Source organism: Chamaea fasciata, unplaced genomic scaffold (genome assembly GCF_029207755.1).
Source record: "Chamaea fasciata isolate MVZ Bird 193981 ecotype frontalis unplaced genomic scaffold, bChaFas1.0.hap1 SCAF_8, whole genome shotgun sequence".
NCBI lineage: Eukaryota > Metazoa > Chordata > Aves > Passeriformes > Sylviidae > Chamaea > Chamaea fasciata.
In genome coordinates this window covers 7575418-7597661 of record NW_027094093.1, presented here as the reverse complement: position 1 = coordinate 7597661, position 22244 = coordinate 7575418, and the positions used below count along the sequence as shown (strand labels likewise).

The 22244-nt window shown below is 38.1% G+C and overlaps 1 protein-coding gene across 16 annotated transcripts in view; it reads left to right on the top strand.

The window, feature by feature from the left end:
- Positions 1-22244, top strand: part of TFPI (tissue factor pathway inhibitor) — a 207362-nt gene that overhangs the window by 131549 nt on the left and 53569 nt on the right. For 11 of the 16 annotated variants that reach the window (XM_066189523.1, XM_066189521.1, XM_066189526.1 and 8 more), the window contains one exon: positions 13107-13216. The exons of 3 other annotated variants lie outside the window; for them this stretch is intronic. In XM_066189523.1, coding sequence (XP_066045620.1) covers positions 13107-13216 — 110 coding nt within the window. Of the gene's footprint in view, positions 1-12669; positions 12774-13106; positions 13217-13643; positions 13735-22244 lie in introns of those variants that run through there. 2 more of the 16 variants (XM_066189532.1, XM_066189537.1) reach the window with 2 other exon arrangements.

The following is a 22244-nucleotide window of genomic DNA, read 5'->3' as shown; positions in this document are numbered from 1 at the left end:
CAAGTCTCTTAGTAGCTGCAGATGCACTCCTAAGGCAGTAAAGAAGTTGTTCCCAAGTCCAGAGCTGAATGTAATTTTGATATATAAATCTCCCTCCTGGGGAAATTGTATGTTTTACTTGTTGTTACACTTGCTTTGGATGAACAGTGGGCAACTGATGCTGAGTTTTGTCTTCATATGACACCAATTAAAAGAGAATGGTTTTGGTGACCTAACAAGGATTGCTCCCCCGAGTCAATGCATACATTTGTTTATGCTGATTGGGGGGACAAGGAAAGTATTTTAATATAACAAACAGAATTTCTGGTGTTCTTTCTCTTCATTACTAGAAGATATGATGGTGAGAGAAACAATTGCTTGTAATGTAATTACTTGTAAACTCTGCTTTTGCAGTGTCCTTAACACTAGAGCATCTGATAACACACAATTTAGTGCATATGAAGTTAAGTCAGCTGAGTGGTACTTGGGTAAAAACAACCTCTTGAAAAACCGTAGTACATTATAAAAGCAGTAGAGTGAAGGGACACCAAAAGCAAAGCTGTGACAAGTGGTGTTAAATTTCAGGCTGCCACAAATGGCTCTCGTCATCTTCCTTAGGAGTTTAGGCACAAGAACAGAAGTTAAAATGCACAGGAGCAGAGATTTGCCTATGGTATGACATCACACTTCCCAAGAGTCACCCAACACACCACGTTCAAGCCCTTCATTAAAACAAGCCAGTAGTCATCCGACAGGACCAATGTCTTTCACAGGCACTGTCACATCAAAGCCACTGTTGGAGCAGCCAAAAAAAAAAAAAAAACCCCACCCGCTGTGCATAGTTGAAATCCCTCACAAGAAATGATCTGGAGTGGTCTGTCTTTGGGAAAATTGTCTTTCAGCAAGTTTTTGGTGTATGAATTCATGTGCTTACAGAATATTCATGTTTTTCACTATGGTTTCATTTTACTCTCCAGAAAAAGAGAAATCAGTGTAAACTCTTGGCTTGTTCTTCAGTTAATGGGATTTTGCTTGATCTTTATGCGAAGTGGTAGCTCTGAGATTTGATGCCATTGATGCTGATGTAAGATCTTAAATTACTTGGATTCAAAGCATGGCTACTCACATTTTCTGTGTGATTCTAGGCAAGCTTTTTAACTCTGTATCTCAGCTAATAGTCATAGTGCTGGCTGACTGACTTCTGAGGGATTGTCAAGCAGAATGAGATTCTCAGCTGGTCTTTTTTAAAGCAGTTTCACTGGAGTAAGAACAGTCTTCATCACATGAGGATATGGCTCTGTGTTATTAACCCTGTGCTGGGACAGCGATTAAAATACCTTGCTTTGAAGTGGCAGTAAAATATCATCCAGCAACACAGAAATGCATCTAAAATGATTCTAAGTGCCTTCGCCTTTCCTTTTCCTTTTTTCTTCTTTGCATTCAAATCTCGAATGTGCTCATCAGATACTATCCATTAAAGTGGCTTTGTACTATTTGACAGTAGAATTCCACTTTTAAAAAGCAGCTTTCCTAAATGGAAGAGCTGGCATTTTTCTGATAGCTCTGCTGATGTGGAAATCGGAGCTGTTTTCTGCTCTCTCTCATCCCCTCAGTATTGTAGTTATACAAGAGCTAATTTGTGTGGAAATGAGAGAACTGATAGTCTAGCCAGCTCATTAGGTGCAATTAAAAGAAAACCATCCCTCGGGGTCACTGAAAATCACTACCAGAGAAAGACTTGTTCGTGTTAGAGGGCTGTCTTCCCTTTAGCACAATAATATTCTACTGGTGTGTATTTTTCATGCACTTCTTATGGCCCTACATGAAATAACACTCACTTTCTTGGAAGGGTTGTTTGAAGTTGGCCCTCTGTCCTTTCTTTTAAGTAGAAGTTAACTGCCACAGATTGGCAAACTACATTTAGAAGGCTGATTTTCCAAAGTCACTCATGTAGTTTGGTAATTCAAGATTCTTGTAAAACTTTTCCTTTTCATGAAAATTTCTGTTACAGAAAATAGAACATTATAGAGTACAGTATAATAGCTGGGTAAAGCTAATGACTGTGTATACTTACTGAAAGCTAAAATCTTGGAGTATAGATTGTATGGCAAAATATCCAATGTAATGACTGCTGAAATCATTCATCTGAAATGATCCTTCAAAACAAAATTGTGGAAACTGTGCTGAGATCAATTCTATTGAGACTTTTTTGTCTTCCAGCACGGGAGCATTTGGGAGCAGTGAGTGTTTCTGGATATGCAGATCAATCTGCTGCAGCCATCCTTGAAACTCTGATGTGTGCTGCAAGTGGCTACTTATTTCTCCATTTTCTCAGATATTTAAAAACACAACACTCATTCATTTTCATCATTACATTCAATATTGACTTGTTTTTTATTATGTGCTATCAAGCGTTGATACTCTCTCCATTTCTATTGAACTTCCTGCTTTTCTTCAGGGAGACCCTTTAGAATTTAGCAGATCTCAGCATTAGTAAAATATTTCTGATGTTCATCTTAAATGTTTCTTTGGTTCTCTTTCACACATCTGCCTCAAAATTTTCTTCTTGGACCTTTGTCAATGATGTCCAAAGATCTTTGGAAAAAGCCCCAACTTTTTTCTTTTGTCTTTTTTTTTTTTTAATCATAAAAGATAATACTATTCTTTTATGATTAAAGATAATAATAAAGAGCATGATTCTGATTTCAAATTCTCCCCTCTTTCATGCTGTAATGCAGTATTTCACAGAAAAAAAATGATAGGTAACTTTGAAGAACTGAAAATAAGTGCTGTGATACATTAAATACTTCAGTATAATAATTATCTGAAAACTACAGGCAAACCTAATTGATCAGTTTCTTCTTTGCAATAAAAGACTGACACTTTCCAGAACATCAAGATGACTTAATTAGGTGTATAATAAAGAAAAACATTTGTAAATGACAGATTTAATTTTTTCCTATTGATCAAGGTTGTAATTACTAGAGCAATTAACTTTTTGATCTCCATTAGGGTGCAAGTGAAATCTAAAAAAAGTTTAAAATGACAGGGAGTTATTTTTTTGCAGTAAAATGGATCACCAGTAGTTTTCAGGAAATTTAGCAGTGAATCATGTTCTGATACACAGGCAGATATTATTCTGTCCTTCTAAAATGTATGGGTGCCAAGTACAGGAAATAGTACCTTGAGATGTTACGTTACCTTTTTTGGTATTCTTCTATTAACACAGGACAAATTTGTCTTCAGATTCTTAACTTTTTATTCAGGGAAATCACTTAACAGAATTTTACACAGCTGATGTATGGTCTGACCTTGGTTTGCATACATCGGTATCAGTGTGCAAAAGCTAAGTTCTGTGATTAATATTTTATAAAGCCAAATGTGTACTGTACACAGGTGCTACAGAAGTTTACAAAAAAGTAGCTTGAAAGGAACAGTGTAATGACAAACAGAATGCTTTGTCCTGTATGTTGTCCAAGGTAAAGTAATTTGAATTTTTCTACTTTTGCTTGTGAGCAGGAGGTTTAGTCCCACTGGCTCTGGTTATCACAGATTTTCTCCTTCCAATCCTAAATGAGGGTTTTCACCGAAACCAAAAAAAAATGAGGACAAAACCCTTCTAACATAAATATGGTTTATGCCAAGAATGTCCATTAGCATCATTATCTTAAGCAGCTCTAAATCAATGATTTTCAGAATGAGGAAGAAATGGCAGCAGAATGCCTCATCCTGCTACTCACACAGTAATTATAGATTAAGAATGTTACCCACCTTCCTTCATGCCATGATGCCCAGCAGGACTGGCCATTATTGTTAACCTATGTTTTAGAACAATAAACATTAAGCTAATAGGAAGAAAAAAAATGCCTGTCTGCTTTTCACATCTAATTTATTTGGAAATATAATGTTGGGAATTTTTCTGATACCTTGATTGCTTTTCTATACCTTATCTACATCTCAGATGAAACTCCTGCCAAAACTAACAAAAATTTAGCACTTCTTGACAAGGTTATTTAAAAGTTTGAGATAAAAAATGAGGACTACATTATTCTAACGCGTGTATAGAATGTATCTAGAAAGGCAAAATAGTTCTTAAGACAGGAATGCGGTATTTTATGCTGTGTCACTGAACTGATTTGGTTTTAAAAGTTTTTGGTTTTAAATGCAGGTTTTTTATTTGTAACCAAATTCAGTTCATGTCATGGATACAAACCAAATATTTTGGCCCAAGAATAAATCAGTCGGGAGCCAAATGAGAGGGAAAATTGAAATTGATAATAATTACTTTTTTTTCTCTAAGAAATTATTACAGTACTAAAGTATAACTGGAAGCTTTATAGCTTTGAGAACTCAGGCTACACCACATTAAGAGCCTTTAAAGTCTTAAACGAGAATGAGGAGAAAAAGATGGGTAAACAGCAGCAGTAAAATTGAAAGCAATTTAGCTACAATAATTCAATAAATTAGTGGCAAAATGGAAGATACAGATCTCACAATCGTAAATGAGCCATTCATTAAACCAAAATGTATTTCAGTTTTTAAGTAAATCTCAGACCTGAGCTATTTGTTGCTCTCAAACCCGTGCCTGTGTTCATTTCTGGGATTATTTTGGTTGAGCTGCCTCGGCTTTATCTGTAAGTAGTTCCTGAAATAAATGCCATTCTTCACAAATAGAGATAATGAAAGAAATGAAAATATTCCTTGAGCTGCTGGTGCTGGTATTCAAAGCAATGGGAGGGGAGTTGTATATAATGCATAAGGTCTTTGAGTTGAAATGACTCCCCAATTGCTTAAGTCTTTCTGGAAACAATCCCATGTATGAAAGAGATCAGTTATCATCTCAATAGTAAAGAACGGTTTCTATAGACAAAAAAATATTTTTTCTTTAGTAACTATGATGCTAAAGAGTAAAATTCCTTATTTACTGGGTAGCTACTTTGCCTTCTGTATAACTGTTTCTGTTCTGCTAAGCTTTGCATATTTTAGTGAGGTAACAATGAGACAAAAACCAGTACAATAACAGTAGTAAAAACATTTCGTATTTCTATGATTTTCTGTATATTTCCTTCCTGTGGTATTTTGTGTTTGGGCTCAAACTGCAAAAAGGCATTATCAGAACTAGGATTATTTAAATGTTTTCAAGTCTTCAGCTCTCAGGAGGTGAATGAACCAGTTTAAGGAAAATGCTGAAACAAAGCAAGGAAAACTCATGTGGAAAGTAGTGCTGGAGGCTCAGCATATGTCTTTGACAAAAGGGTGTTTTGATTTGGTACAGTGTGTGTTACCTCTACTTAGTGAAATTTATTACTCTCAGGTAATGAGAGCTCCTTGGGAGCACCGGTTTAGTAATTGTGCCATAAAAGAGCAAAACATGAAAATCCCCAAACCATGTTATATTTTGTTCTCTTCGTGACTTTCAGGCGACTGCCTCAGTAGTAACTGTGTTTTCCATTCCTAATCTGAAATAGTTTCTCAAAGATAAATCATACTAATCATCACATAACCATTCCCTGCATCCACTTCAAAACCGGCAAAGATGCTTTGATCACATCCACGCTCGATTAAGGTTTTTGCATAACAATGAATAATATGAAATCTTCGCTTGAAAATTGAAATCTGAGCCTTTTAGGTCTGTCGCCAAAAAAAGCCTGGCATTTGCCTATCTGGAGAATCATCTTGTATTGGATAAGTGCAGTCACAGGGCGAATGGTGGTATATACATGAGTGATTTTTCCAGAAGGTTTCAACATGATGAAGGTAAAAGACTGGGTGGCTTGAGGGAGGAGCTGTTGGTACACGAGCAGAGTTTTCAACTGTGGTATTTGTCAAGATACTAAAATAGTTGTTCTACAGATGCTCATTAAGTGCTTAGAGATACTTTAGAATAATTCATTTTGGATAGAATTTTGCAAAAATGTGGATACTTGAAGAGAAACTCTTTTAAAAGGGAAAAAGGTTGTTTGCTTTGTTGTTGTATTCTCATCTGATATTATCAGTCATGTCTTGTTGAAATAGACTCTGAGTGGAAACAAATATTTGGTAAATCCTAGATTTTTCCTCACACTGATCTAAAAAATGTTCTGTATTTTTTATTCTGACTAGCTATTTCTTTACTGTATGAAGTAGAGGATCACTTGACTTTTGAATCTGTTCATGGGAGGTGAATCTGCTTTTGCTACCTATCCCATAAGAAAAAAATTCTGAAATTGTTTTCTTCTATTCACTATGGACAGCAAATTAAGAAACAAGTAACTACATATTCCTTATAATCACAATAAATATTATTTTTGTACCAGGGTTTCCCTGTGTAGGACATAATTCTGCTTTCTTTGTTTCCTGCCCTTCATCTGGTTATATTCTTTGTCTTACTATCAAAACAGTTCAATTGTAAGTGGAGAAGAGTCCCAGAAACTACAAGCTCTGTTGAAGAGAACTTTCTCAACTTGCTGTGCTTTAATACATCAAGTAATAATAACAAGCAGTGCTTGATCTGTTTGTACATAGTACAAGCTGGGGCAACAAAGGGGTAGCAAGAACCACAAATTATTGATGTTTTTTCTGTTCCTTTTTTTCTTTTTATTAATGCATTGATCTCCACACAGGGAGATGTTCTGTTACTGCTCTATTGAAAGCAAATTACCTAAAGAAGTGAAAATCTCTAGTTTGAGTCAGTGTTTTCCTTTTTTGGTTTTTAATTAGCATTGCCAACAAAGATAGTGTTGGTAGCAGGTGGTTACGGCAATGGAAACCACTACAGTTTCTCTTGTTCCTTTGTCCCTGTGTCAGGATCAATGATTGCTGGTACTATCGAGAAGCCCATAAAAATATCTGCTCTGGGAGGAGATTAACAGTGAGAAAATATTAGGGTGAACTTTAAGCAGTGAGGAAGCTACTGAAAACCCTAAAATTAGCCTTAGTAGAACTGGAAACATCTTCTGACTTAATCTGTTTCTGTAGCTTATTTCCACAAAACTTTGTCTAATAACACTCTTTACTTCTCTTCCCCCACTTCCAGTTTTAGCTCTGTTATAGAACGCAGATACATGCTCTAATAAATAGACAAAAGTGATGCATGGATGTATTTCCTTTCCTATGTAACCTGGCTCTCATGTAAAGCCTCTTATCACTAAGTTGTTGTCTTTTTTACTTCACCCAATTTTTGTTCCATGTCACTTGCTCACTTCTAGTCGTATATAAACTGGATAGAATTTAATACACAATAAAGTATTTTGTGTTTATTAAATGTATTTCAACCGATACACAATCAATTGAAATTTTTAAGGTTAGGAGGAGTTGAGCAAAGCCTTTATGCTACTCACTGGGCTATGGGAGTAGGAAGTGCCCTTGAAAATTTACAACATGATTTCATGGAAGATTAGGAAAAGGCTTGGTATCAGAATTCATCATATCCTCTATAAATTTAATGAAGATATAACAGTCTATCTTATTGCTATCATTTTCCTTCATAGAATATTTAATTTCATTATCCAAATAACATAGTACAAAATTAGGAAGCTTAAATTATCTTCATTGTGTCAAAAAGAAACCAAAATGCAGAAAGTGTCTGTCTTAACCTGCACAAAACAGTTATGATCTCAGTTAATAACTCTGTGATGTCACCCTGAGTACAACAATAATGATTTACTCACTGCATTTTCTATCATCTTGAAACAGAATATAATAATTCATTCTCTTGGCTTTTGTTTTGAAGTAAACAGTTTTCCACTACAACAAAAGAGGAATTTTCCATTGATCATGAATTATGGTCATTGGAGGGGGCTTTAAAAGATCATTTTTATCTTCTAATTGTGGACAGTGAGATGGTTGCTGCTGTTTTCATGCAGCATTTATACAGGTTTACTTCAGCCTAGGCAGAATTCAGGCTTACACCAACAAAACAATTTTGCACAAGTTTTGGCTACCCATTTGTCATAGTTTCAAATTATCCGCTTCACATCGTTATTTAGTAACTGATTATCACTTTAGAAAACGAAATTTTCAGGGGTTTTTTTTTCCCACCAAATAAACTCAAAGGCATATCAATTTGTACTCATTATACTGCACTTCTCTGCTACTGTCAGAAAGTTACTCAAGCATTTCAAGTTATACCAGCATTATGGTATTTAAAAAGTTATTCAAAAGATAGACCCTAATAGACTGTCATTCAATCTTTGATTAAAACTCTACAGAAGATGGGGTTTTTTTCATGAGCTTACTGATACATAACAAACTTTTAATGCAAATTTTCCTCAGCTGTGTCACCATCAGCTGTTCTCAGTTCCATGTTTTCTCAAAGGATTTTGTATGGAACAAGAAACATCTCAGATTCAGCAGTTACAGGGCCTCCTCTGGGGGTTGTTTCAGAAAAAGCCAACAACGAAAGAGAACTGGTCAGCTGTGGAATGAGCCCTTAGAAAGTGGCCTCCTCCAATCTGAGCATTACCTAATAAAGTAAAGGAAAATGCAAGGGGAAAAGAAATTGAGCAATTAATGAAGCAGTTGTGCATCTCAAGAACTCATGCAATCAAAAAAATAATTTCTGGGGAAGGTGAATTAATGAATAATTCTGTGACAGCTGTAATTTCATCCATCATATAGACAGTCTAATTATACTGGATAATAATAATTAAAATGTTATCAATAGTTCCTATGAAATGAATTGGACAAAAATGAGGAGTACTGTGAAAACAGGGTGGTTCTCCCCCCCCATCATCTTCACAGACAGAAGAGTTCTATTCCTTAAAACTGGAAATCTAGCATCTTTTGGTATTGTTTTCATTGCTCTTTCAAAACACGACATGAAAAGAGACAGTTCCATCTCTTCCCTCTTGTAGATTGTATTTATCACAAAATTAGATGATCTTGTTTTTATAGCACATGCCAAGTAATTTTATGAAAACATTAACTCATCTTTCTCCCAGTGAATTATACGGATGGCTCAAGCATTCTCTTCGAAGAGATCACATTCTCAGAGTAAAAGCAGTAATATTCAGGCATGCTGAGAAGGAATATGACAGAGATCATTGGTATTTATTATTCTTTGTGTGAAATTAAAACGAACAAACATAACAAAAGCAGGCAGCTTAGTGAGAGTGTCACACAATTAGGAAATTCTTGGTGAATGAATGCAGATACAAACATATTTATTTCCATTATACCATGATCAAACTGTTCTGATGGTGAGCTCTGCACATGGAGAAGAGGATAAATACATTAAAAATGTGTTTTGTCCTGATCCTTTTCTATGTGACATTATTAGTGTTTTATTAGTACATTTTAGTACCAGTCTGGGTCTCATTGTGGCATTCTTTTACCTTTATTTCCACAGTAGTGTTTCTACAAAGATATCAGCATTAAGGCACATTTCATTAGCATAAAGCTACATAGATTTTTCAGATTTGGGATAATGTGTGGGCTGATTGAGTTTAGTGACTTTTTAACAGTTTGGCTCTGTGATAAGTCTTCTAGCTAATGGAAACAAAATGCCTCTTATGCTCCAGCACAAAATGCTGGAGGCTGATAATCTTTCCTGGTTGTAATACCATTTAGGGATTCATTAGATGCCTCTCAAGATACCCACCAGTTTTTAAGAAGCAGAATGTTAAGACTGTGGAATCAAACTTACAATTTGATTTGAAGAAAGGGTTGGCAACTCCCTTGCTACTGCAGATATCATTACTAGTCTTCCCTGCATTTCTTTGAAGATGCTTAAAAAACACCGGAAAAATACCCTCACATTAAACAGGAGGATTACACTGGGTGTAAAACCAGGTTGGTAATATAGTTTTCAGTAAATTTCTGGCCAGACTGAAAATAATTACATTATGCCACTGGTTTCCATTGGGAAAACAGAATGAGCACACATTGAGTAAGATTTTATAAAGAAAATAAATTAATAAAGCTCTCAGGACTCTGTGTACTTTGCATGTATAAAACCAACCTGGATTTTTTTCTTGGTTTTGTTTATTCATATGTTCATACATTATTTAATGTTGGGACTAACAAGAATTGATGAATCTTGTCATGCTTTTCAGAGCCTGAGTTATGGGAAGTGACACGACTGAGAGTTATACTTGTTTTATGTGGCCTACAGGCTTTATGAAGAATGCCATAATATATTTTACTCACATCTCTATAATATGACTGTAAACAAATACTAGTTATGAATGTGGTCATTGTGAGGAGAATTTGTATGGAGGCTGTGCATGAGGTATTATTGATTGCTGCTAGAGCTGGAAGTGAGTAGCAAGCATGGTAAATAAATCAGGAATCCATTATAGCAGTGCATTACTGCCAGAAACGCTTGCTTGAATTTTTTGGGGTTTTTTGAACATATGATTATTGCCATCAAGATATTTCTCTTATTGCTTACGCAGTGTTTTCCGCTCCTTCACCCTTGGGAGCAGCTGCAGAGTCCCCAGGGCAGGATTTCACTTTCTGACCAGGTACAAGGCAAAGAACAGAGGTCCATGACTCTGAGCAAATTTTCTAGGTCTGGGGAAGCGGTGGTACCAGAAGAAGAAATAGGAATTAATTTCTTCCATCCTTCCAGAGTCTTCCTTCTGCCCTGCTCATTGAAGCAGGCAAAACCAAGGCACAAAAATGAGGCATCTCTCACCCTGTCTGACAAAGCTGTCCACATTGCTCTGTCCTTCAAAGGGCTCCTCATGTCCTGAGTACCGACCTCCTTTCTACTTTTTTGCTCTGTTTTCTTAAAAATTTTCTCTCAGTCTCAGTCCCATATTTGTTCTTGTGCTGTAAGGATACACAGTAATAAAAAGGTTTAAGTTGGGAGCTTAAGACTTGCTTTCTCAATTTTTTAAGAATTATTGCTTTCCTATGTGTAATTCAAAACTCTTGCTCCCAGGTGGTCTTGAAAAGCCTGTGAAGATTGTTTTCTTTCCTTGATGCAACGCTATTTTTTTTCTAACCTACCTCAAACCATGAGGTATAACCCTTGACTCAGCTCTAGTGAATTTTACTTAGCACCCAGAGCAACTGTCAGCAGTGGTCAAGAAAGCTGCTTTGGCATTTCCGGCTGCGATCTTCATCCTGTCTCCTGCTTCATACACTTATCAGCTTAGACCTACCCTCACATGCTAACCTTCATCTTTTTTCAACTTTTCACTAAAGATTTTTCCTCAGCTTTTTGCTTCCCCACATACTTCTCTTCCTTCAAAGGCTCTCTGTTTCATGCTACTCCTTCACCCAAAGGACTTGTTGGATTTCTCATCTGATTCTTCAGCCCTTTTTGCCCAGGGAATCAGCTGGCATACTCTTTATGTCTGTCATGTACCAGCTGTCACCCAAATGCTTTTGTAAATAACTCAGTGTTTCCTGCCCAAACACAGTGGTACCACCACCTCAGCTCCTCCCGCTCAAACCACTCTGCCCACTTCTGGACTCTCCTGAGGAAACCCAAACCCTTCAGCTCTTCTCACTGACATTCCTCAGTGCTTTACCCAAACTCTGCTTCTGGAGGTAAAGCACAGCTTCCCACCAAAATCTTCTCAACAATCTGAAAATACGTCTATTTGTGAATATGGATATAAAGGCTTTGTTCAAGACCAAGGAATCCGTGAGTACTATCTTTTTTGCAGACTGGATAAGAGGATGTAGGGTAAAAACTGAGAAGGGAGTAAGCAAGGCAATTGTCTCCTTCATGTCTTCTCCAGTATCTTGGGGATCATCCTGCATAGGCAAGAGCAATAATCAAGCCCAGGGGCACTGTTAAAAATAGAGGAAGCAGTAAGGTGCTAAAGGTATTTTAAATATGTAGTTGAAGAACTGGATGAAATTAATTCTACTGAATCGTATTTAACTACCTCTGGAATAGTCCTCCACTAATCTGCTTCTGATCAGGGCTGGCCTGCATCAGGATGTGCTTGAACACTATGAACAACCCGAGCACGTTGTGAGAATTCCACCACAGTGGAGCCAAACCGACTGCGACCATGAACATAACGAGGTGTTATTAGAGCCCTAAGAAATGCGTGAAACCCAATCATCAGAGCACTTGTCTCATTAGCACCAGTTGCTCATCAGGCAGTGCTGGCTGCAGTCAGTCCGCTGTGCTAAGCGGTGTCACCTGAGACGTGTTTGCTTGTGCTGCGGCGTGGTCGGGGCAGGGTTGTGCTGATTGAGGCGTCAGGTGAGCTAATGATGGCTCAGACGCCCAGGTGAAAGCGGTAACGTCAGGATAAGCCACACCGAGGGCAGGGTGAACGCAACTGTTGTCTTTGTTCTCTTATTTTGTGTAAAACCTCTTTTCCACGGGTTTCAAAACAGGTTCTATGTTGATATTTGAAACCTGAAATCTTTGGAAAGTAACCCCTAATCCCTTGAGAAAGAGGCCTCTGCCTTGTTTTTCTTTTGTGTGTGTGTATTGGTTGTTTGTTTGTTTGGGGTTTTTTGGGGGTTTTTTTTTGTTTGGTTGGGGTTTTTTTCCCCTTTTCTTTCTTTTTGTCCGTGTTCCCTGCCATTCGCGGACCATTACACCGTACAGGCAAGGCTGTGCCGCCATGCCCGGGGCCGCAGCCTTCTTGGCTCTCTCAGGGACGGGATCTGCCCCATCCTTCTTCTCTAGAGCGGGCAGGGCAGTGCTGGGCCGGCCGGAGCCGGGGGTGCTCTCCCGCCCGAGCTAACTGCAGTCATTAATTGCAGTAATTAATTACAGCTGAGAGGCGCGCGGGGTTTATATAAGGCTGGAGAGGCCGCGGTGCTCTCCTTAGTCCTACAGCCGGCTCCAGGCAGGGGTTCTCTAGGAGCTGCTGCGCTTGAATCCCGATAAAAAGGTATGGTTTGTTTTCTAGCTCCCGATTAAAAAAAAAAAAAAAAAAAAAAAAAAAAAAAAAAAAAAAAAAAAAAAGTTTGCTTTGTGTTCCTTGTGTGGGTTTGGGTGTTTTGGAGGTTTGTTGGTTTGTTTGTTTTTCTTAGTTTAAGTTAAGAACGAGGGCGGCTCGAATTCCAGCAGTCTTCCTTCCAGGTGACCGCAGTCCTGTGGAAAGACTTTAGCAGGGTTAAATAGTGATTTACCAATATCGCTACCCACTTTTTACTAAGCATGTGGAAAAGCTGATAATTTACTCGCATGTTTGAGTCTGTCTTTGTCTGTTGTCTTTGCCCAGTGCTGCTCATCGCTCTACACGTGCTGGTGAAGGGGCTGCTGGAGCAGACACAGCCGATGGGAAAAGCCCGTGGAAGCCTCAGGAACTGGATGTGCCGTGCCCGTTTTCAGGTCAGGTTTACATGGAAATAAAGCTTTCCAAATATTGCAAATGCTGGGAGCAACTTACACTGCCCCTTTTTCACCGTGACAGACTTTGCTAACTGTGTTCAGTGGCTCAGCTGATGAGGATAGTAACTAATCAAATTCTTGAATAATTTGGAGTTGTAGCGTCTGCTGCATCCTGATAGGAGAGAAAGCAGAACTCTCTGTGGCTGAGAATAAGTTATTAATGAAGTGATTACAGAAAGAATGTTTTTGTTCTGCTTTGTACCTCATGGAAGCTGTTAGCTTCTCTGAGGCGGGAGGAGGAGGAAAGAGATGTTTTCATTAGTAGCTGCCAGCATCCCGAAGTGCTCCTTGGGTATTGCAAAGCAGAACAGTATGAATTGTAGCAGAGATAAGGGATGGTAGAAGCCACACAAGTCTGCTCTGTGCTTCTCTAGATACCATCACAGTGTGTTATGAATAAATTAGGGTAGCAGCATCTGTTTGCCATGTAGGTAAACCGCTAAGTAAACTCCTTGAAGGTAAGAAAAATGCTTCTGTTTTGAGTATAAGAATACTCTTTTGTCTAGGTGTCGATATAATGAAGAAAAAAGAAAAAAATAAACAGTAACTCTCATGAATATTTGAACAGTTAACAGCTTTAAATAGCCTTTGGGGATTGTTTCTAGTAAATAAAGTAACTTTCGTGTTCATGAGAACAGTGCTACAACAGTCTGACCTCAGCCTGGGTTAATGGGAAATGATAGAATGAATGAAAATTTCACTTATACCATCAGATGCAATATAGGGGGCAGTTATTTTCTGTACCTACTCCTGGAAGATTAGATGTGAATGCTGAGTGTGTTTAGCAGAACTGTGCATTGTATGCAGTTAATCATTAGAATAGAGTGAAGCATTTATAATTTCCAAGAGTGGAATTGAAACCATCGGTAGAATATTGATGAGATGAGGTATTTAAGGCTCAGGATTTTCCCTCCTGTGCAGTTTCCAAGGCAGTCCATGAAACTCCCATCCCCTCCTGCCTGGCTTATGAAAGTTACTGCTGCTTAAACTTTCTCTTGTTCTTTGTGGTTACTGTAGAACAAATGATCAGATAATGTCAATTATCCTAGCAGGGTTCTCATGAATTGTGCTGGACAAAGTTGTTAAAGAATAAGTATTGCTTAGTTGTTGGTTGTTCCTTTGTCTTTATCTACTTTTCCCCCCGCTATAAAAATACACACAAATTGATAAATATGGGCTTAATCACCTCTGACCAACTCTGAGGCCTGAGTATATGGACTGATCCTTTCTTTTGCTCTCCCTTGATGGAGTCTTATTTAGTTAGGATGCCAGTGCTTGGCAGAATTAGGCTCCAAAGTTTGCCTGACAGACTAAAACATGTATTTATAGAGTAGAAAGAAAAAAGAAGCATGATATTTCAGCAGCTGTTATCTGACTACATTTTTTGGTTTAGATTTGGTGTTCTTTTTGTGACAACCTTTTCAGGGCTTTTCAGAGAAAGGGCACATGAGTATTAGAAAGAGTTATTTGTACACCAGCAGTATGAGGAGTACCATTACTCAAGAGAAATACTATGTTACAGTTGGAGAGAAGAATTTTATGTGCATTTTAGGACATTACCATGATAATTAATATGACTATTTCAGTTTTAGCCTTTCTTTGACTTTTATGCTGTGCTGCCTTGCTATTAACAGGCATGATTGTGGCCAGTAAGTTTGTTTCAGAAGAGAGTTCAAACTTCACCCTGAGGTTAACACATTGGATAGGAGTAAAATCTGTCTGGGTTGTAACTTAGTGAATAAACTTCATTTTTAAATTGGGTGAAATTGTTCTGCAGTGAACAGTACCTGTTTTGTTCTGTAAGAACTTAGTGGACTGGTTTAAGAGGATTCATTGTCAAGTAGCCTCTTCTAGAAATGTGGCCTGTTTTTCTTGCAGTTTGGTGTTCCCCTACCTGAGTAATGAGAATTCAACTCCCATGCCATAAATAACATTGTGAGCCAGTGTGAACTTGGGGAAAAATGGCACAACATTTATATCTCTTAGTTAATACAGGTTTTTTTAAATAAATACATGGTGGTTGTGTCATGTTTAGGGAGCTATTTGTACCAGCTGAGAGAGATTCCTTGATTGAGCAGCTGATGTCTATAAACAGCCTGTGTGTGGGTAGGGTAGCAGGAGGGCTGGTGGGAGGAGTAGGAATTATTATTTTCAGTTTTTATAGCTGATCATAGTCACGTAGTGAATTTGGAGTATGGGGATGTGCAGAAAAGGTAGATGAGAATTCCATGATATTTCTGAAAGCAATAATGGGGGAAAAAACTCTAAAAACCACTGGGGTAGTTATTATGCAAGAGGTAACAAGAAGGTGAGAAAGGCACGTTTGCTGATCATTTTCAGCTGCAATGGCATTTAAAACACAGGTGTTTTTGCTTTTAAAGATTTTTATACTGGCAGATGAGGGCTTGTAAATTTGAGGACAAGGTGTTAACTAAAGGTAAATGGAGAATTTAGGTGCGCTGTGAAATAAGGAAACTGAAAGTGATGCTGCTGGAGCTGAGCCAGAGCAGCAACTCGCTGTCGGCAGAAGGGGAGAGAATCCCTAGTCCTTCATGCACTGGCTACGTGATCCCCTCCCTTTTGTCTGAACAAGGTTGTTGATTATCTGTACTGAGCGAGTTGAGTGAGAAGGCCAGCAGGGTGCTGCTGGAAACAGGAAAAAGCATGGTGTAGGAGGCTGGGAGATGTAGGAGGATGTCTACCTTCTGGAGGCAGGGAGTTTTTAGACTGTGATAAGCATTTGAGCTGTGAAATGCAGCATCCTCCCAAGAAAACATGCATTGCATTGTTAGGAGGAGGAAAAGGCAGGTCGTTCCCCAAGGGAAGGGAAACCAGGCACAGTAAGGCAGGCAAGGGAAGTGACAGTCCCACAGGATGAGGGGGAGACGAGGAATAAGAATTTACCTCAATTCCTGCTACTAGCAAGCAGGTTCAGAGGACACTGAAAAAGAAAGTAGTGGATGAAATACCCTGTCTGAACTGTCTGCAGTGAGAATTTGACAAATGATATTGCTGGTTCTTTTAGAACACGAAAAACAAGAGTTTAGATAAAACTTCAACTTGAGCGCTGATGGCTCAAATCTGGTTGCAGTTACTGTTTCCCCTCAGCTTCTCAGATTAACAGCTACATATGTGCCAGATGTTTTCTTTTTCCACCCTAACCGTATCTGGAAATACAAAATGTAGTCCCTTGTCAGAGACAAGGTGCACAGAATGGGCCAAATGAGGAGTTTTGGCATTTCACTATTTTTTAGGGTGGATTTGGAATGTAGCTGCCAGCTCAGAGTCGGCTTATTGCTAAACAGATAAAACACATTATTGAGCCAGGTTTCCAGCCTGGCATGGCATGGTTTGGGTTGGGAAAGATCACCCAGTGATCACCACTCCCCTGCCAAGAGGATCTTTTACCCTATGTGGGCAGGTATGACCACGCTATCCACCAGGTCACTGTGATTAGTTTACTAAACATTCAAGTGGTTTACTAAACCTTCAGCCTTGAAATATGCCTAGTGTAAAATGAACCTGTCAAGTTCAGCTGCAACTCTGAGTCAGTAGGGTTTTCAAGTTACTTTTTTATGGAATAATTCTGTCTTAGATTTTCTGATTCTAGAGACAGCATTGAGCTGCAATCTCAATCCAAACACACCATTACAAATGCCTGCACTTGGATGTGTTGCTGTCTGCCTATGGAACGATTGATCTGTGTCACGGCATTCAGTAGCACTATACTTGTGCTACTTAAGTTTTGAAGTCCTTTCCCTAACAGCTTGAATTAATCAAAATGTTGCCAAATAATGCTCCTTTATCTAATCTAATCTAATGACTTACTCACATTAGCTTAAATACTCCCTATGTAATCAAACCACTTAATAGAGATATAATTAAGTATAATTTTAAACATTAACCACAATGTCTGATTTACGCTGTCTACCTTTCGCTGAGGGAGATTAAGACTATTCTTATTCCAAGGAATTCCACTTTCTTGCAGCTTCTGTAAGCAACTTAAACCAGTTTTAGACTCACTTCTATGTTTATAGAAGTTTGCTGAAGATCAGAAAATAGATGCCAAACATTGCTTTTCTTGTTTTTCCCAAGAATTGCTTTTCTCTACTACTACCAGTTTGTAATCCAGTTTTTCCTACTTAAATATGTGACCCAAGTTCAGGATGACCTTAGAAAGCAAAATTGAAGACTACCAATGCCCTCTAATTCAAAAAGAACTCTGAGGAGAGGTGGATAGAAATATAGGTCAGGATTTTCCTAAGGAAATAACTGAGTTGTTCATGCTGTGCAGGCTCACGGTTTTTTTTTTCAGTGAGATGACCTAGCCAAAATTGATCTTTGTTTACATTTTCATTTCAAAACTAGGCCTGAAGATAATATCCTTGTATGTCTAGAGCAAGAATCTGCCTTAGCTGTGAAGCAGCAGCATGGTCTCTGTGGATTTCACATCCTTTTTTCAACCTGTGTGTGCTGTACTGCTTTACTGCAACTTAGTCATCTTACACGGGATTTAAACTTCCAAATTAGCTCCAAGGAAGCTGGAATGCCTGGAAGGTGGTAGGGGGAAAAGAAAACATTGATTACATCTTAATCAAAAGAACTTGCCGAGTGAAAAGATGATGTACATCTTGTGGTGATGTACACGTCTACTTCCCATGCCAACTATTTTAGTTTGTTTGTTTTCTGAAAGTAGCTTAAATTTGCAACTAAAGGAAAATTTATGCTGGTTTTGGAAATTTTTTCCATTCTTTTAGGAACTTAATGTATTAGTCTTTTTTTTCCCCCCTCTTGTTGAGAGAAAAATTGGGGGGATAGAACTGAGGGGTGAGTGTAGCTTTTTGTGTTTTGTGGGTTTTTTAATGAACTGAGGAAAAAAACACTTCTGTGAGTTGAAGTTTATGATGGAAAATTAAAGAGGCAGTTTGGTGTTCTGCATGTTTTGACTTTTAAATTGGACAGAGATATATTCAGGGACTAAGTATCTCTGTGTTTTATGTTATTCTGTTGTTTTATGTGATGTGCATGAACCTTTATTCAAAAACTTCGTAAGCATTTAATGATATGTACAAATTTTTGATGGCACAATTTTTTTTACTGTGCACTATTTATATTTTAAAAATTATAGAAATATTAAATTTGTTTCTTTTGTTACTGTAATTTCTTTCCTCAAGTTTCATCTTTTACAAGGCTGCATAGAATTTGGAAATTGTGGAATGTTAGGATTATAGGAAATGGCTCAAGCTATGGCTTTTACCATAAACTATGTTAGTAACTGTTAGCACTTCAGTTTCTCTATAAAATTATCGTGTGTTTTTTGAAACCAGAAAGTATGGATTCATCTGGTGCTGATTATCATGTTACCGCGTATTAATTATGCCTGACAATTTTTTTTTTCTTTTCTGTTATATGTATCTGGAGAAGCCAGTTAGTTCTGCTTCATTTCAGTGTACTGGGCTGATGCCCAGACAACTATTAGTAGCTTCATTGTCATTATTTATACTGAGCAGCAAAATTGATGATTATCGGGGTGAACTGTCCAACCTGAAAGGGAAGTTCTTGGTGAAACATTTTCATGTTTCTTTTCCTTTGTAGTTATGCCATGTTCACAACAGCTGCATTTTCCCAGGCCCTGTTGTTTTTATTGGGTATTTCCCAACAATTAAAAAATAGCCTCGTGTTTTGCAACTCCAGCTTTGGCTGTAAGGCATCATGACCATATGAGGGAAATCTGTTTAGATAAGTACCTGAGGAAAACACTTATGATGCACTCGAATTGTCATTCAGCTGTGTTTCCCGGAGGTAAATCTGCACAACCAGGAGTAAAACCCATCTTAGTGGGTTACTTTGTGATTGGTGCTTTTTTAAGGAACAGTTGTATTTCAGCACCACCTATAGGTATTTAAAGGAAATCTGTTTAGATCCATGACAGGATTGACAAATGGGTTCTGTGTTTATTGAAAGTGAGATCATTTGTGACAACTGCGTAGCTGCTGTTACAAACATTTCTCATCTTTAACCTTGGTTCAAAAGTGTAGTAACACAGTAATATATATGCGATATATGGTATAACATTAAATTTGTTTTATTGAAGAAATATTTAGTATGAAGCTACATGCTCAGAGAGCATGACAGGCAGCTTCATGAAATGCAGTTTTCACAAACAGTGCAAGTTTTGCAGGTTTTGCCTCTTACTCTAAGTAAAGGACTGGGAGGAAAAATAGAAGGTTTTCAGTAGTGTCAAATTTTCTCTGGATTCACAGGTGGGTTTTCCATACTTTAGGAAGTATTTTTACTGATTAAAACCACAGAATCTGTCTTTATCCCTAAACTTACTCAACCATGGCTGAGATTTATAAGTACCTGGTACCTTTTTTGATCCGGTGTCTCCTTTACATGGAATGATTCATGTTTTTGAATTGGGCAAGACTGGCAAAACTACTGGCCTGTTGAAAAAGAGAAGATCTAAGAACTCAGGTTGCCTGGTTTTCCCTGAAAAATTATCTCAGAAGTCACAAATTCATGAGATCTCTGAATGCAATGTGTCCTATTATGCCAGTGCCCACCGAATTTCATTTTAATATTTTGTGCAGTACCTTAACATTTACATATAGCTTAAACAAACAAGGGGCTTTTGTTAGGTGTTATGGGGGTGTTTTGTTTGGAGTGTTTTGGTTTGGTTTGGTTTTTTTAATTGTAAGCCAGAATATTTAAGGTAACCCATATAAAATATATGCCCAAACATGAAACCTTAAAATATGTTGCTAAGCCTAAGGTAAACACTGTTCAGCAGAAAAACTGTTCTACTGTCCTAGAAGGGAGACTGTCTGATTGGAGGGAAAAGTGACAACATTTTACACTTTGCTTCAGTGAATCTTTAGAAATTATTCTGTGCTGCAGTTTAAACGTCACTACAAAAATTCAATAACAGTATATTCCATACAGGCTCTCTCTTCAAAGTTGTTGACCCTTGCACTGGATTTACTCAAGAGGAAGAAATGTGTTAAGGGCTCTTCTGGGACTGCCAGGCTTTTCCTGGCTAGGAGTACTGGTGGATTTATGTTCATCCAGTAATCATTGCTGCACTGCCAGATTTTAAACACACCCTGAATATGTGAGAGAGAGAATGGATGGCAAATATAGCTCACTAATACCTCCTGCACAGCACCTGGAAGGCCTGTACTCAGCCCATTGAAGGCACTTCCCTGTCTCTCCCAATATTTCTATTTACATGTAGTAAGTAGTGCCACACGGGGCCAGGTGGAAGAAACTGCCAATCCCTTTGTGGACAGGAGGCTGAAAAGGGCGGAGTTTTTCTCATTATTTTGTCAACAGTGTGAGAAAATAAGTGAAGGGCAAGTAGTTCTGCCTAAATGGAGAGTATCTGTTGCATGAGCTGTAATTTTCTCTTTCGTTTGACAGAGGTGTTGCTTGCCATGTCTGTACATTTTTCTGTGTAACTGGCTAATAACAGTTGCAGGTGCAATTCAGTTTATAGAGTGAAGGCCTGTGCCTTTGGATTTATTTACAAATGCAGCAGGGGTGGCCTTTCAGTTTACTTTGGGATTTCCAGCTTGTATTCCTGAAGGTGGAGTTGTGGACAAAATTTTTCTATCAGTCTGCATAATGAGTATAGACTGAGCCATCTCCTTGTCATCCCCAGCCTCTTCTGTCAGTTCATCCTTGGTTTGATCCCACACAAATAATTGAGAAATTTCTTTTTATTTTTCACCCACTCTGGACAGATGCTAGTAGTAGCACTGGTCACCTTAATATTAAGAAAAACAAGGGAAAAAACAAAACCAAAATCCCCCCAAAATTAAACCCAACTCTTAAACAATGAGCTCCATCAAAGGAAATTAAGCCTTTTAGCTTTTCCTTTTTGTTTTTGGTTTTGTTTTTTTTTTTTTTTACTGAAAAAGCTAAAGGTGAAATTATGTTCACCTCATGGAAGTTACTTTCTACACAGAAAAAGTCACGAGGCTGCCAAACTCTGGTAACATATTTCTCTTGTCATCCTAAAAGATCCAGTGCAACAAGCTGTGTGATTTAAATGTGTAAGGGATTTAAACCAAGACCTCAAGGCAGTAAGTGAGGTAATTCAGGTGGGAGAAACATTATTTATCCTAAAGCGATCAGTCAAAAAGAAGTTGTTTTGTATGAAGGTGTATGGGAATAAAGAAGGATGAACAGAATTCTGGGTGATCACAATTGGACACGTGTTGTGTGTTATATGCTACTCTGTAAGCTGGATATTATCCCATTCAAGGACACTACTCTGCACACAAACAAAAAAGCAGCTGTTGGATCACTAATACAGTTTCATTTTGGGCTTTGGTAGTAGGGCAAAATTGGATTTTATTGAAATTGAAACCAACTTCATGGGAAAGGCACTGCAACTTATTGTTTTTCAGTGCCAGCTATTACAAACAGGAGTCAATTTTCACAGGGAAATAGATGCAGCAGACCTCATACCCAGCTCTTTAAGGAAATGAACCTTCCTGATAGTCTGCTTTTCATGCAGCACGTTTCTCTGTCCAAGATCTAAGCAGAAATCATATCTGGCTTTTGTATTGGCAGATATAAATACCTTAATGAAAGCTGACGAAGTCTACTTGCTTAGCTACTTTTATTTGTGCTGTTTATTCGTTTGAAACCATTTGTTTTCCTGTGGAGCAGGTTTCAGCCTAAACAAAACTGCTACCAAAAATGAGAGGAGGCTTGGGTAGCTGTGAAACAGCAGCATGTCTCTTATGAGCAGGTGAAACTATTCATAACTCTACAAAAAAGGCAAAGCCAGGCTGCAGTGACTTCTTCCTGGGCTATATAGTTCCCAGCTCTGTGGAAAAGTTTCTAAAGTCAGGCACTTCCTTCATCTGTCTTATTATTTTGAGTGATGGCGATAGCCTTGTTTTAAAAGTCTTGTCAGACTTTTATAGAAAAGGAGCTCGGCAGGAGTGTAGAGAGA